General features: G+C 51.5%; 3 protein-coding genes across 4 annotated transcripts in view; 1 reads left to right on the top strand and 2 right to left on the bottom strand.

Moving 5' to 3' along the window:
• Window positions 1-264: 264 nt before the first annotated feature.
• On the bottom strand, window positions 265-4,364 carry RAB13 (RAB13, member RAS oncogene family). Its single transcript, XM_036086814.2, has 8 exons — window positions 4,116-4,364; window positions 2,497-2,557; window positions 1,640-1,700; window positions 1,346-1,423; window positions 1,150-1,239; window positions 1,004-1,069; window positions 845-898; window positions 265-672 (listed from the first exon to the last, which is right to left on the bottom strand). The coding sequence occupies exons 1-8, from the start codon at window positions 4,237-4,239 to the stop codon at window positions 595-597; spliced, it is 612 nt and encodes a 203-aa protein (XP_035942707.1). The 5' UTR covers window positions 4,240-4,364; the 3' UTR covers window positions 265-594.
• A 3,118-nt stretch (window positions 4,365-7,482) lies between these two features.
• Window positions 7,483-8,822, top strand: RPS27 (ribosomal protein S27). The gene is made up of 4 exons (XM_036086846.2): window positions 7,483-7,643; window positions 7,895-8,003; window positions 8,294-8,404; window positions 8,737-8,822. The coding sequence occupies exons 1-4, from the start codon at window positions 7,638-7,640 to the stop codon at window positions 8,763-8,765; spliced, it is 255 nt and encodes an 84-aa protein (XP_035942739.1). The 5' UTR covers window positions 7,483-7,637; the 3' UTR covers window positions 8,766-8,822.
• Window positions 8,823-9,087: 265 nt separating this feature from the next.
• The window catches only part of NUP210L (nucleoporin 210 like), an 80,782-nt gene continuing 77,696 nt past the window's right edge, over window positions 9,088-12,173 (bottom strand). For both annotated transcript variants that reach the window (XM_036086758.2, XM_078078625.1), the window contains 3 exons: window positions 9,936-10,040; window positions 9,387-9,461; window positions 9,088-9,301 (listed from right to left, as the gene is read on the bottom strand). In XM_036086758.2, the coding sequence (XP_035942651.2) occupies window positions 9,198-9,301; window positions 9,387-9,461; window positions 9,936-10,040 (284 nt within the window). In that variant the 3' untranslated portion in view covers window positions 9,088-9,197. The remainder of the gene's footprint in view (window positions 9,302-9,386; window positions 9,462-9,935; window positions 10,041-12,173) is intronic.

The following is a 12,173-nucleotide window of genomic DNA, read 5'->3' as shown; positions in this document are numbered from 1 at the left end:
AACTTGTCCATTGTGTTTGGCACAAACTAAATGTTCAATAAAGATTTATGACTCGGGGGTGCCTGGGTGGCTCAGTCGTTAAGCTTCGGCTCAGGTCATGCAGGATCGAGTCCAACCATCTTAGAGGTAGGAATGAGGTCTGATGATGAAAGTCACCCAAACCAGGGACCTTTGTGTGGGTGAGCAAGACCATGCAGAGTCATAGGGTCAAACCTAGAGGGTGAGGTGAGCCAACCTCTCACACAACCTGATCCTAAAACCTGATCCAGTAACAACAAATCAACTGTTTATTTACATTTATGTCTGCCCTAAAAGCCCAGGGAAGGTCTGACCCCCAGGGCCGGTTCTTTCCTTCTCCCGTCTCTTCCTACCCCCTCATCTCCTTTCATTCCCTCGCCTCTCTCTCCTTTTTGCCTCTCCTTCCCTTTCTAGTCTACCTACTTTCCTTCTCTTGCCTTCCCGTGTTCTTCTCCCTTTGCTCCCTACTCTTCCACCATCTACCTACCTCTAGCCCCTCCAAGTCCCACCTGCTGTTTCTCCCCTGCCCACCCACAGCCCTGCCTCCCTCAGGTTCAGCCTCCGGGCCTAGGGTCCTCAGCCGAGGGAGCACTTGCTGGTGTTCTTCTTGTCACAAGCTTTCAGGTCAGTGCCAGGGGGCTTGTGGCTGTTTCCCTAGAGGTGGAAGGGCACCGGGATCAGGGTGACAATAGCTGGCTGGGGTCTGAGACTATACGTTGTTCGAAGGGGACCCACCCTGGGGCGGTGTTAGCACTACTCCCCTCCTGGGGTTTCACTCCTAACACACGTGCACACAGCTGTGCCCAGTCCAGCAGAACCAACTCACCGGTCTCCGGCCTCCTGACTTGAGCAAGATGTCCCGGGCCAGGGAACTGAAAGCCTGATGGGGAAAGCAGTGAGTGGTGAGAACAGGCTGGAGGGGAGGACGGGCTTGCTGTCCAACAGCCACCTCTGGGAGTGGGGGTGGACATGGGGGGAATCTCACCTCATCCACATTTGTGCTGGATTTGGCACTTGTCTCAAAGAATCGGATCCCATGCTCCCGAGCCAGCTGCGAAGCGGAGGGAGAAGAGAGGTGGGTAAAGGGTAGAGGCCCCCTGGGATCCAACTCTGTTGTGGCCCGGCCCTCACCTTGACAGCCTGCTCCTTCTGCACCTTCCTCTTGGCCTCCATGTCACACTTGTTGCCCAGCAGCAGGCGTTCTACCCCAGCAGAGGCATTCTGGAAGCAAAAGGGTAGGAAGGGTAAGATAGGTCCTGCTCACCTTCACAGTCCCCTCACCCTCCAGGTTCTACCTAGTCTCCTGTCTTTTCAGGAGGGTCTTTACCTCTTTGATGCTTTTCATCCAGTTCTGAATATTCTCGAAGGATTTCTCATCTGTGATGTCATATACTAGGATAATGCCCTGGGGGATGGCAAGGGTTCACAATGGAGCCTTGGGCCACATTCCCCCATTTCGGCTTCCTGCAAGTTCTACCCGTGAAGCTCCCCATTAGTCCATGTGGGGCCCTCCACCTCCCACACTGTGCCCCCTCCCCTTTTCCCTGCCCAACCCCTGCCCCTGGGGACTCATAAACCTCCAATCTATTGCCTCACCCCTGTCCAGACCCACACCTCGTACCATGGCTCCACGGTAATAGGCAGTGGTTATCGTCTTGAATCGCTCTTGGCCAGCTGTATCCCTGAAGAAGTGGAATATTTTGTGGGGCAGGAGAGAGGGGATCATTCTCCAAAGAGAGAATTCCCCCTGCTAAGAATTTAGCTCTTGTGACAGGGTGGGGCTGAAAGGAATAGAATCAGAAAACAGCAAAGCAGGAAGAGGAGGTAGGACGGCTGGGAGATGACACAGACCTAAGGAACAAGGTCTTTCGGTTTATCTGTTGAACACTTACTCTGTGCCAGGCGCCATCTTCGCCCTACCCTTGTGAGACGCATTTTATGGTCCATTTTACAAACGAGGACAGAGATTTCAAGAGGCTAAATAACTAATGAACCTCATTCTGCAGCAGAACCAGAATCCAAACCACAATCTGCTCTGATCTGTTGCATTCTAAAGCTTCTTCAAGCCAGCAGCCACTTCCACACTTTCAGAGTCTCCAGCTTCTTATGGCAGGACAGCCCTCTATCCTCAGCTTTCTGGGCCTCCGTCATTCACAGACTTAAAGTCTCCATTCTGCTACTTACTGTGTGCCTGCTTCAATGCCATTTCCATGTGGCAGCCCTGCACACAATTACTGTCAAGTTCAGAGAATGCTCTGGAGCTGGGAGAGGCAAGAGAGTTAGAAAACAGCTGAAAATAGTTGAGTGAGCTGGAAGAAAGTGGGAAGGATGACGTCTGAGTGAGGTGACAGGAAGTGGCCTGGGAGAAGTACTGGAAGGAGCGGTGGGGAGAGGGAGAGAGATGAAGCAACATGGGAGGGAAACGGTGCTGGGAGGGAAATGAGGGAATGTGCCCAGCAGTCCTGGGGGTTCACTCACCAGACCTGCAATTTGATCTTCTTCCCCTCTACATCCACAGTGCGGATCTTGAAGTCAATTCCTAGGAGGGGAGCGCACACACTTAAGTTGAGACCGTGTGGGCACGTAGGGTGTTCGATGGGAGACACGGGAACGGAGCAGCCCCAGTGCTAGGAATTCTGCAGGCGGGTGCACTTGGGAAGCAACCTTGTTGCAAGCGTAAAAGAGAATTTTCTCAAAGCTGTATTTGTCTAGTAAGCATATTGTTTTTACTGAGATGTTATGGCTCTGGGAGGGGGAGGTGGTGGAAATTCTACAGGCAGGCTTAAGGCACCTCTTGGGTCCACTCAGCCGCACCAGTTGACAGCTCTCTTAATTCAGTGTCTCCCTCAAAATATGACTTTCAGATTCCTCTTTCCTTCTGTTTTCCTAGAACCCTGTATTCTCAGTGCTCCAGCCACGCTCCAGCCACCCTCCAGCCCGATAGAATAAAGAGCCAGGAAAGAGGTAATGATGCCAGCTTGTGTGAGTTAACTAGCAGGCCACGCTTGCAAGCAAGAAAGAGTCCTCCTGAGACTGAACTAGGAAAGAGGGGCATTTTCTTTCCCTTTTTTTTTTTTCCTCTTAAGATTTTATTTATTTATTTATTTATTTGACAGAGAGAAAGCTAGAGAGAACACAAGCAGGGGGAGTGGCAGGCAGAGGCAGAGGGAGAAGCAGGCTTCCCACAGAGCAGGGAGCCTGATGTGGGGCTCCATCCCAGGACCCTGGGATCATGACCAGAGCTGAAGGCAGACACTTAACCGACTGAGCCACCCAGGTGCCCCTTTCCTTCCCTTTTCTAACCAGAACTGTTTTGAGACTCCCCTTGTTTTATTTCCCAGGCCAGAGGAGATGAAGAAAGACCAGAAGGGAGGAGGGGAGGCAGTGTTCTTAGTGGAAATGTGGGCACCTCCCCAGAGCCTGTTGGGAGCCCAGGGAGGAGGCTGAGTCACCAGGCTGACTCAGAGCCCCCAGAAGTCCCCCCACTCCCACCCTCCTTGCCTGGCTGACTGCATATTCACCATCCCAGTCCTTGGGCCACCCTCCAGCACAGCCACTCTGTTCCACCCTGCCCACCTCCATTACGTTGAGGGGCAGGGAGACTGGGAAGTGGTAAGGTGGGGATGCAATGGGAGGGTCTGAAACTCAGCAAGACAGAAAGAGCCTAATGGAATTGGAAAGCACGTTCAGGGAGAGGGGGTACAGGAAATACAGAGAGGGTCAAGTGTTCTAGGCGGGTGGGGGTGAGGAAGAGATGCGCAGCGGGAAACAGAAAAGGGTTCATGTGGATTTGGGGAGATGAGGGAGAAGGATGGTACCAGGAAAACAAGGGGTTGGCACAACGGAGAAGTTACCTGGAGGCCTCAGAGAGGTTAGAGGTTGGGTACCATCCAGAGAGATGTGCGGGGGATGGGTCTGAGACAGGGGCTGAGAGTTTAGAAGCCTCCCTCTGGGGGACTGAAAAGTGGGGCCACTAGTAGCCTGGGAGCCTGGGGGATCTGGGAGTGTGGGACAGGCCAGCGGGCTCGCCGCCGGTGGAATGCAGGGGTGAGGGCCTGGGGGGAGCCGGGGGCCTGGGGCACGGCCGGCGGGCTCACCGATGGTGGAGATGTAGGTGTTGTTGAAGCTGTCCTCTGCAAAGCGAATGATCAGACAAGTCTTGCCCACCCCCGAGTCCCCGATGAGCAGCAACTTGAAGAGGTGGTCGTAGGCTTTGGCCATGGCGGACACTGGGGAGCCGGGGGAGGCGCCGGTGGGCGGGACCGCGGGGCTGGCAGACGGAGCGGCCGGGAGCCCAGGCCAGGAAGAAGTTTTCCTCCCTCTCCGCCCAGGCTCCGGGAAAGAGGGGAGGCGGCCCTGCCGCGGGCCCCACCCCCTGGCCGCCCGCCCCTGCGCCCGGGACGGCGGGGCACCTCCCGCTCGCCCGCAATCCGCGCCGGGGGGGCTGTGGAGGAGCGGGAGCCGCTGCCGGCCACACGGCCCACCGACGGGGGCGCCTCAGAACCTGGGGGATGCAGGCTGAAGGCGGGGCTGGCACTGGGGGCTCGCCACAACGGGGGAGCTGAGCCAAGGGACCCCAGGTCCACTCAAGGGTGGACGCCTTTGGGGCACTTCTGGGCTCCGGGGTTCCCAGCCCTCAGCTCCCTGCGAACGCGGCCGGACGCCCTGGAGCACCAGCCACTTGTGGGGACGGTCTGCCCCCTGGTGGACGGCGTGGAAAGGTATCCCCATGGGCCCGAGAGACACACACACACACACACACACACACACACACACCACGTACACACACCGCGTACACACCACGCGCACCACACCCACAACCCCCCACACCCCACGTACACACACTACATACACATATCACATACCACACCACAGACACACATACACACATACACACCTCACCACACACACAACTCACCACACCACATACACCACGTACACACGCACCACACATCACAGACACACCACACACACACCACGTACACATACCACATACACACATCACATATCACACATACACACCACACACACACCACATAAATACCACACATATCACACCATACACACCACACCCCCAGACCCCCATCACACCACAGACACACATACCACACACACCATTTATACACATACACACTACACACACCATGCACACCACATACAGCACACACATCACATAGACAAATACCACCCACAAACACACCCACACCACATACACACCCACACCTCAGACACCACATACACATCACACACACACCACCACATATGTACACCACACATACACCATACACATCATACATATACCACACAAACACCACACATCACACATACACATCACACACCCCACTACCAATCATACACACTACCACACCGCACCTACATCATACCCACAATACACACATCATACCACACACACATCACACATACCACCCCCCCACATCACACCACACACACCCTTCCACCACCCCCAACCCAACCCCCACACCCCCCATACCACACCACTCCTCCTCACACCCACACACACATACACACACATCCCCCCAACACCACAAACACACTCGCTCTCTTTCACTGAGACACATTCTGGGCTTTATTAACAACAGTATTCAAATCTTCTGGGACCCTATTTGTGATTTCTCTGACAAGCCAGTTTCAGGAAGACATAAATTGGGACTATAAATGTCTAGTTTCATTCTTTTGATGAGGTATGGATCTTTAAGACAGCCCTGAGGCTGCCCTCCTGACACCACACTGAAAGGGCTGTGAAAAGGCAACGAAAAAGCTGAAGTATGGAAAACACGGCTATAAAGAAACAAGTTTATCTTTGTCTTTGGAAAAAAATTATTCAAACTATCTGCTTTTCTAATGGTGGGTCAGTAGAATTGTCCTTGTGCAAGGTGCTGGTTCTGAGAAGACATCTTTTGTTACTTCGCTCATCCTTGTCATCTTGTGTGTCCATGCTCGCCCGTCCTCAAACACAGCTGTTCAATCCCCCTCTTGTCCATCCTCTCACCTCCCATTGTCTTCAAGCCGTATCACAAACCTTGAGTCTTCTCTATTTCTCCTCACAGGTCAAACCATCTCCTACCAATTATTTATTTTTATAAAGATTTTATTTATCTATTTGACAGAGAGAGAGAAAGAGAGAGAGGGAACACAAGCAGGGGGAGTGGGAGGGGGAGAAGCAGGCTTCCCGCTGAGCAGGGAGCCCGATGCGGGGCTCGATCCCAGGACCCTGGGACCATGACCAGAACGGAAGGCAGACGCTTAACTGACCGAGCCACCCAGGCGCCCCCTCCTACCAATCCTTCAACTTTCATGAATTGTTCTGATAAAAACGCATCAATTCTTTTTCTTCTCATTTTGCCTGGATCTGGACTCTTCATGCCCAGAGTGTGGTGTGTGCGGTGCTCACCTCTCTCAACAGTACTTATGCTGGTGTACACCAGCTGTCACCGGAACCCAACCCCAGTACGCTTTGCCCTCAGCTCTCAGAGCTTTGGCAACCACGCCTTTCCCTCCCTCAATTATGGCAGGCTCGTTCTGGCCTTGGTTTTTGTCTTCACAAGCTCTTCCATCCGCCTAGAATGCTTTTCTCCCAGGCTGTTGCTTGGTTGATACCCCTTCAGAATTCAGCCTAAATGTCACTTCCTCGGGGGATTTTCTGGCCCCTCAGGGGTGTGCTGCGACCGGTTCTTGCTGGTCAGAAGAACAAACTGTGCTTCTCTCTTACCGACGCCGTGCTTAACGATGTCACACCGGTAGTGCGAAATCGGCCACCGGGGGTATTTACAGCACTGAAATTAACCTTCCCCAGCACGCCCCTGACTGGAACTCACATGCCTTTCCTTTGATTCCAAGATACCATTCGACGATCATCTTCGATCCTCCTTATGACATGGGGACATTCTAAACGCTGCGTCCGACTGTAGGAGATGATGCTTCGGTCTTCGTGCGTGCTTTCTTCTCGTTCCGTCAAGCGTCAGTGCTGCGAGGACTTGAACGCTCGGGAAGTCAGTGCTGCTGCAGATTTGCGGGAAGGGCTGTGGGACTGTCAAGTGGCACCGCCGTCTCGGACGGCGGGGTGGCAGGACTTCGGGCGGCTTCTTGGACTGCGCTGGGCGTCCCTTCGCAGTGTCCGCCCGACACACCGTGCGGAGCAGGCGCAGCGCTGCCCATAGAGGGCACTACGTCAGTGTCTGATGTCATCGTCATTAGAGGAAAGACTGGAAAGACACGACAAAACTCAACGGCGGCTAACCGTCGCAGTAGGCTGGGGATACGGGAAATAGAAGGGCTTTCTTCTCCTGTTTTTACACTTCTGAGTTGTTAACTGGCAAAGTAAACCCACTGAAAAACAGCAGAGGAATCCGAGAAGTCCCGGGCATGGCTCGGCCGCGCCGTCTTCCTCAGCAGACCCTATTAATGCGCTCCCACCGTCGCGGCGCAGCAACCCCCGTCGGAAGTCGCCCCCAGGGAGGCGTCCATTTCTGGTAGAGGCGGCGCGCGGACTCCGGCATGGCCGCCGATCGCGCGCGCGTCACTTCCGGCTGGCGGCGGATTTAAGCGGCAGGATTTCCGCTTTCGCTCCTTTCCGGCGGTGACGACCTCCCCACGAGAACATGCCCGTGAGTTCCTCGGCCCGGCTCCCGGCGGAGCCCTCGCCTCCCGCGCGCGCGCGCGCGCCCCTCCGCCGGGTGCGGGCCGCGGGGGCCGGCCGCAGGCTTCGGGCCGCGGGCGACGGGCGCGGGGGCGGGCGGCGCGCGGCCCGCGGCCCGGGGCGGGGGTAAGATGGCGGCCCCGCTGTGGACGCCGGGCGGAGAGGGCTGCTGCTCCTGGTGCCGCTGCCGCCCTGACGGCGCCTGTCTGCTCCTTGTAGCTCGCGAAGGATCTCCTGCACCCGTCCCCGGAAGAGGAGAAGAGGAAGCACAAGAAGAAGCGCCTGGTGCAGAGCCCCAACTCCTACTTCATGGACGTGAAGTGCCCGGGTGAGGGGCGCCGCCCGGGAGGGACGGCGACGACCGGCGGGGGGAGGGGGGCCTGAGGGCGGCGGGGGAGATGGTGGGCCCCCGGGGGCGGGGGCACGGCTGGCCCGACTGCTTCCGAGCGGGCTTGAACGTGCATGTGGATCCGGCCCATCACGTCTAGAGGAGACGGTGGATTTTGGGGTGACGGGACGTCGTGTCCTGACAGTTAACGCACGCGGGCTTGCGCTCGAGCAAAGAAAGGCGTGGAAAGTAAAGGTCCTAAGTCCCTGCTTCTTGATGTTTCTTCCCAGGATGCTACAAAATCACCACCGTCTTCAGCCACGCACAAACGGTAGTCCTGTGTGTCGGCTGCTCCACTGTCCTCTGCCAGCCCACGGGAGGAAAAGCAAGGCTTACAGAAGGTGAGCTGATGGACGAACGCTGTCATTCTGAGCTCTGAATTTTGTACTGCCTCGTAAAGGTTGTTGGGAGTTGCAAGTCGTTCGTCCACACGCCTACCTGCCCCCAAAAAGTATTACGAGAAACCACACATTTCTTAATGTCAAAACACTGAGGTTTAAAGCTGAGGCGGAGGAGTAATAAAAGGGTCTTCGTTTGAGGTAGTGATAAGTTTCTTAAACGACTGAAGTGGTAGCTTCAGGTTTAGAGGAAAGTAAAGATGTAGCTTTCTTGTGGGTGTGATGTTTTGTGGGGGTGGGGCAGGATAAGTAACCTCGGAACCTTCTTCTTCCAGGATGCTCCTTCAGACGGAAGCAGCACTAAAAGCACCCTGAATCAAGATGAGTGGGACACTATCCCAATAAACAGATTTTGGATACACCCTGTTTATTGTCTTTGTTTTACTGTTAGGAAGTTCCTACCTCAAGTACTCAGGGGCAACCAGAAGAGTGGACTGCTAGAGTCATTTGGGGCAAGTAAGTGGCCAAGTACTTAAGTCTATTTGGGACATTTCTGTCCAGTTAGGCTCACTGAGTAAATCTTTGGAACTTGATAAAAACATGGGATACTATGTAAATGGACATTTTCTTTCACTTTTATGTTTTCATAGCGTTAAGAATTGACAGTTCGCCTTTAATATACCACCTTAGCGCAGAACAGCTTAGGATCTTTTATTTACAGTTTTCAGAAGCCTATCTAGTTTGGGGGCTTATGGCTCCAGTCCTCCACAGTTGAGGGGATTTGTCCAAGTGGAGGTTAGTGCCTTACACTCCATAGCCAGTGTTGTAGCCGACTCTGGCCTGCTGGGGGTTGTGGACTCATGAAAGGTGGGGGAGAACGTGTGGTGGAGGTATAAGAACCTAGGAGTGAAAAAGAGAAACAGATGAAGTGTGAATAAAACGTGGATATTTGAGCTTTTCAGAGGTGAGGGTGATGATTCTTTACCTGGTCGTGGTGTTCCTAGAGTTGGTACATAAACAACTGGAACTGTCTGTATCTTGTTTAAGAGGGCATTATACGCTGGAAAAAGAAGAAGGCAGATGTCACCATTATCTCAAGGCTTAGCGGTGGTTTCCACTTCCAAGTGGGGTTCTGTCCTGTGCACTTTAACTGCTTCTTGGTGGTAAGTTGAGCAGGACCTTTCGTCCACTAGATGACTAGGGAGGCTGAATGAGTTCCAACTGCTTATCACAAGTGAGATGTGATGAACAGCTAATTTTCATCCTCATAGTTGGTGAAATTAAAGATTTTTTATTTATTTGACACAGAGAGCACAAGCAGGGGGAGCGGCAGGCAGACAGGGGTAGAGGGAGAAGCAGGCTCCGCTAAGCAAGGAGCCCGATGCGGGGCTTGATCCCAGGACGCTGGGATCATGACCTGAGCCAAAGGCAGTTGCTTAACCAACTGAGCCACCCAGGCGCCCTAATTGGTGAAATTAAATGAAGGCAGTTTCTAAGTCAAAAGTCCATGTTGCTGAATGTAAGGGCTCCTTACCTAGAAAGATGAAAGCTGTTGATGCCAGCACTGTAAAGAGGGTGAAGAGGATGCCCTGGTGAGAACCCAGGAACTTCTGGAGGATACCTGAATCTTCACATTGATCTGTGCATTGGTCAGAACAATAAAAGGTAATAGTTACTTAAAGCATTCAGGGCAGGTGGCTGTGTTTAAAAACACATGGTCATGGGTATCCAGCCGAAGCTCTCAAAACCCAGCCCTCTGGGAAATTGTTTTGCTTCTTAACAGGTGAATTATGTACTTGGTTCCTCCACCTCTTTTTCGCTTGTTCCTATCTCGCAGGTAATAAACTCCCAAACTTTGAATCTTGTATTTCTTCTCAACTTACAAATGGATATGTAAATACTCTACTACCTAAAGATGCCTGTTAACCTTTTCTGTGTATTTTTAATTCCAAGTGACTTGCTTCTCTTCACCAAATTTGTGATTGTGGCAACTGAACTTCCAGTTCTAATCCCTCTAACCTGAAATCTATTTGGATCACCAACCACTTTTTAAATCCAGGGATCCCCTTGTCATTCTTTACTTAGGATGCCCTTTCTAGGGAGCATTCGGATTTTTGTATAACACCGTCCTCAATAAAACTTAAGACTTGTGTTTTTGAAGCACACTTGACATTTGACTTTGGTTATTTCAAATTTTTCAGTGTCTAGGGCGCCTGGGTGGCTCAGTTGGTTAAGCGACTGCCTTCGGCTCAGGTCATGATCCTGGAGTCCCTGGATCGAGTCCCGCATCGGGCTCCCTGCTCAGCAAGGAGCCTGCTTCTCCCTCTGACCCTCCCCCCTCTCACGTGCTCTCTCTCTCATTCTCTCTGTCTCAAATAAATAAATAAAATCTTTAAAAAAAAAAAAAAATTTTTTCAGTGTCTAGAAATGAACACCTGTCCCAGCAGACTCCCCTGAACTTCCAGGTCTTCCCATATATCTCATATTGTCACCAGGCCCTCCTACCGAGTTCCTATTCTGCATCCCTAGTATAGGCCCTCTAACTTTTGGACTTGTAACTGGTCTTAGCTTCTCATGGTACTTTGTTTCAGAACTGTTTACAAACTGCTTTGCTCTGAAGAACACTTTTGAGGTTGTTTGAAATAAAGTGCACTAAAAACAAGATTCTCAATACTAATCCTTGATCAGGTCCAACCGTTGAAAGCTTTTGGCTTTCCAATGTTTATACGGTAAGAGTCCAAATAAAACTTACGGAACATGATCAGCCTTTTCAGTACCCCTTTGTTCTGGCTACAATGAACTATTTACTAGCTCCTTAATTAGGCCCTGTCTTAAATCTGATTTTTGTACTAGGTACCATGCCTGGCATATACCAGTGGGCACTCAACGTGCTTGTGTGAATAAGCTAGCTGAAGACTGGGTTGGATTTTTTTGTCTGACCACTCCTACCCACCATGGTTGTACTGTTCCCACTGGTCCCTCTTAGCTCTGAGAAGTGCGGGGGTTCTTAACCATTTATTGTGCCATGAGCAACTTGGGCAGTATGGTGAAACCCATGGATCCTATCTCAATGTTTTTAAATGCAAAAAATAAAATGTGTAGAAATAAAAGGAAACCCAGTTATATCAAAGTTAACCAAAATGGAAAAAACATTGTGATATAGCTATGTATATACAATACACTTAGTAAGATGTTAAAAAGACCTTTTTTTTTAACAAGTGCTTTAGTAACAAAGATCTAGGCTCAGGTCTGGTAACTACTGTAATTTTTATGTAACTTTGAAGTGAATTTTGAGATCTCATAATTGGAACATGAAAATATCTGAATTCTGTTGGTGTCAGAGTCACACATATTGCTATTGCTGTGGTTTCTTACCTATATTTGTAAAATCAGTGGAAATGGAAACTTTATTGAGAGATTAATTGAAAATAAAGATGCAATTTTTCCCCCTCATTGAAGGTCATGGGCACCTGGAATTCCATCCATGGACCCTTGCAGAAACCCATTAAAAAACTCTAGATTTTAAAACTCCCAACAGAAAGAACACAGAGTTGAACACTGTTTCTAGTCCTGGGACCTTGAGCATCTCAATTTGTTCAATTCTTAAAGGGAAAAACATCTACTTTAGAGTTACGAGACAACAGATGCACATAAAATGCACTTAGGGTATTGACCAGTACGTATCAGGTACTTGTAAAAACAGACCTTCCTTCCATTGGAGATGAATGGGGGTTCAGTCCACTTCACTCCCAGTTAATTCAAAGAACACTTT

Source organism: Halichoerus grypus, chromosome 7 (genome assembly GCF_964656455.1).
Source record: "Halichoerus grypus chromosome 7, mHalGry1.hap1.1, whole genome shotgun sequence".
Taxonomy (NCBI): Eukaryota; Metazoa; Chordata; class Mammalia; order Carnivora; family Phocidae; genus Halichoerus; species Halichoerus grypus.
The sequence above is the reverse complement of the archived record's forward strand: the minus strand, read 5'-3'. Positions and strand labels throughout refer to the sequence as shown.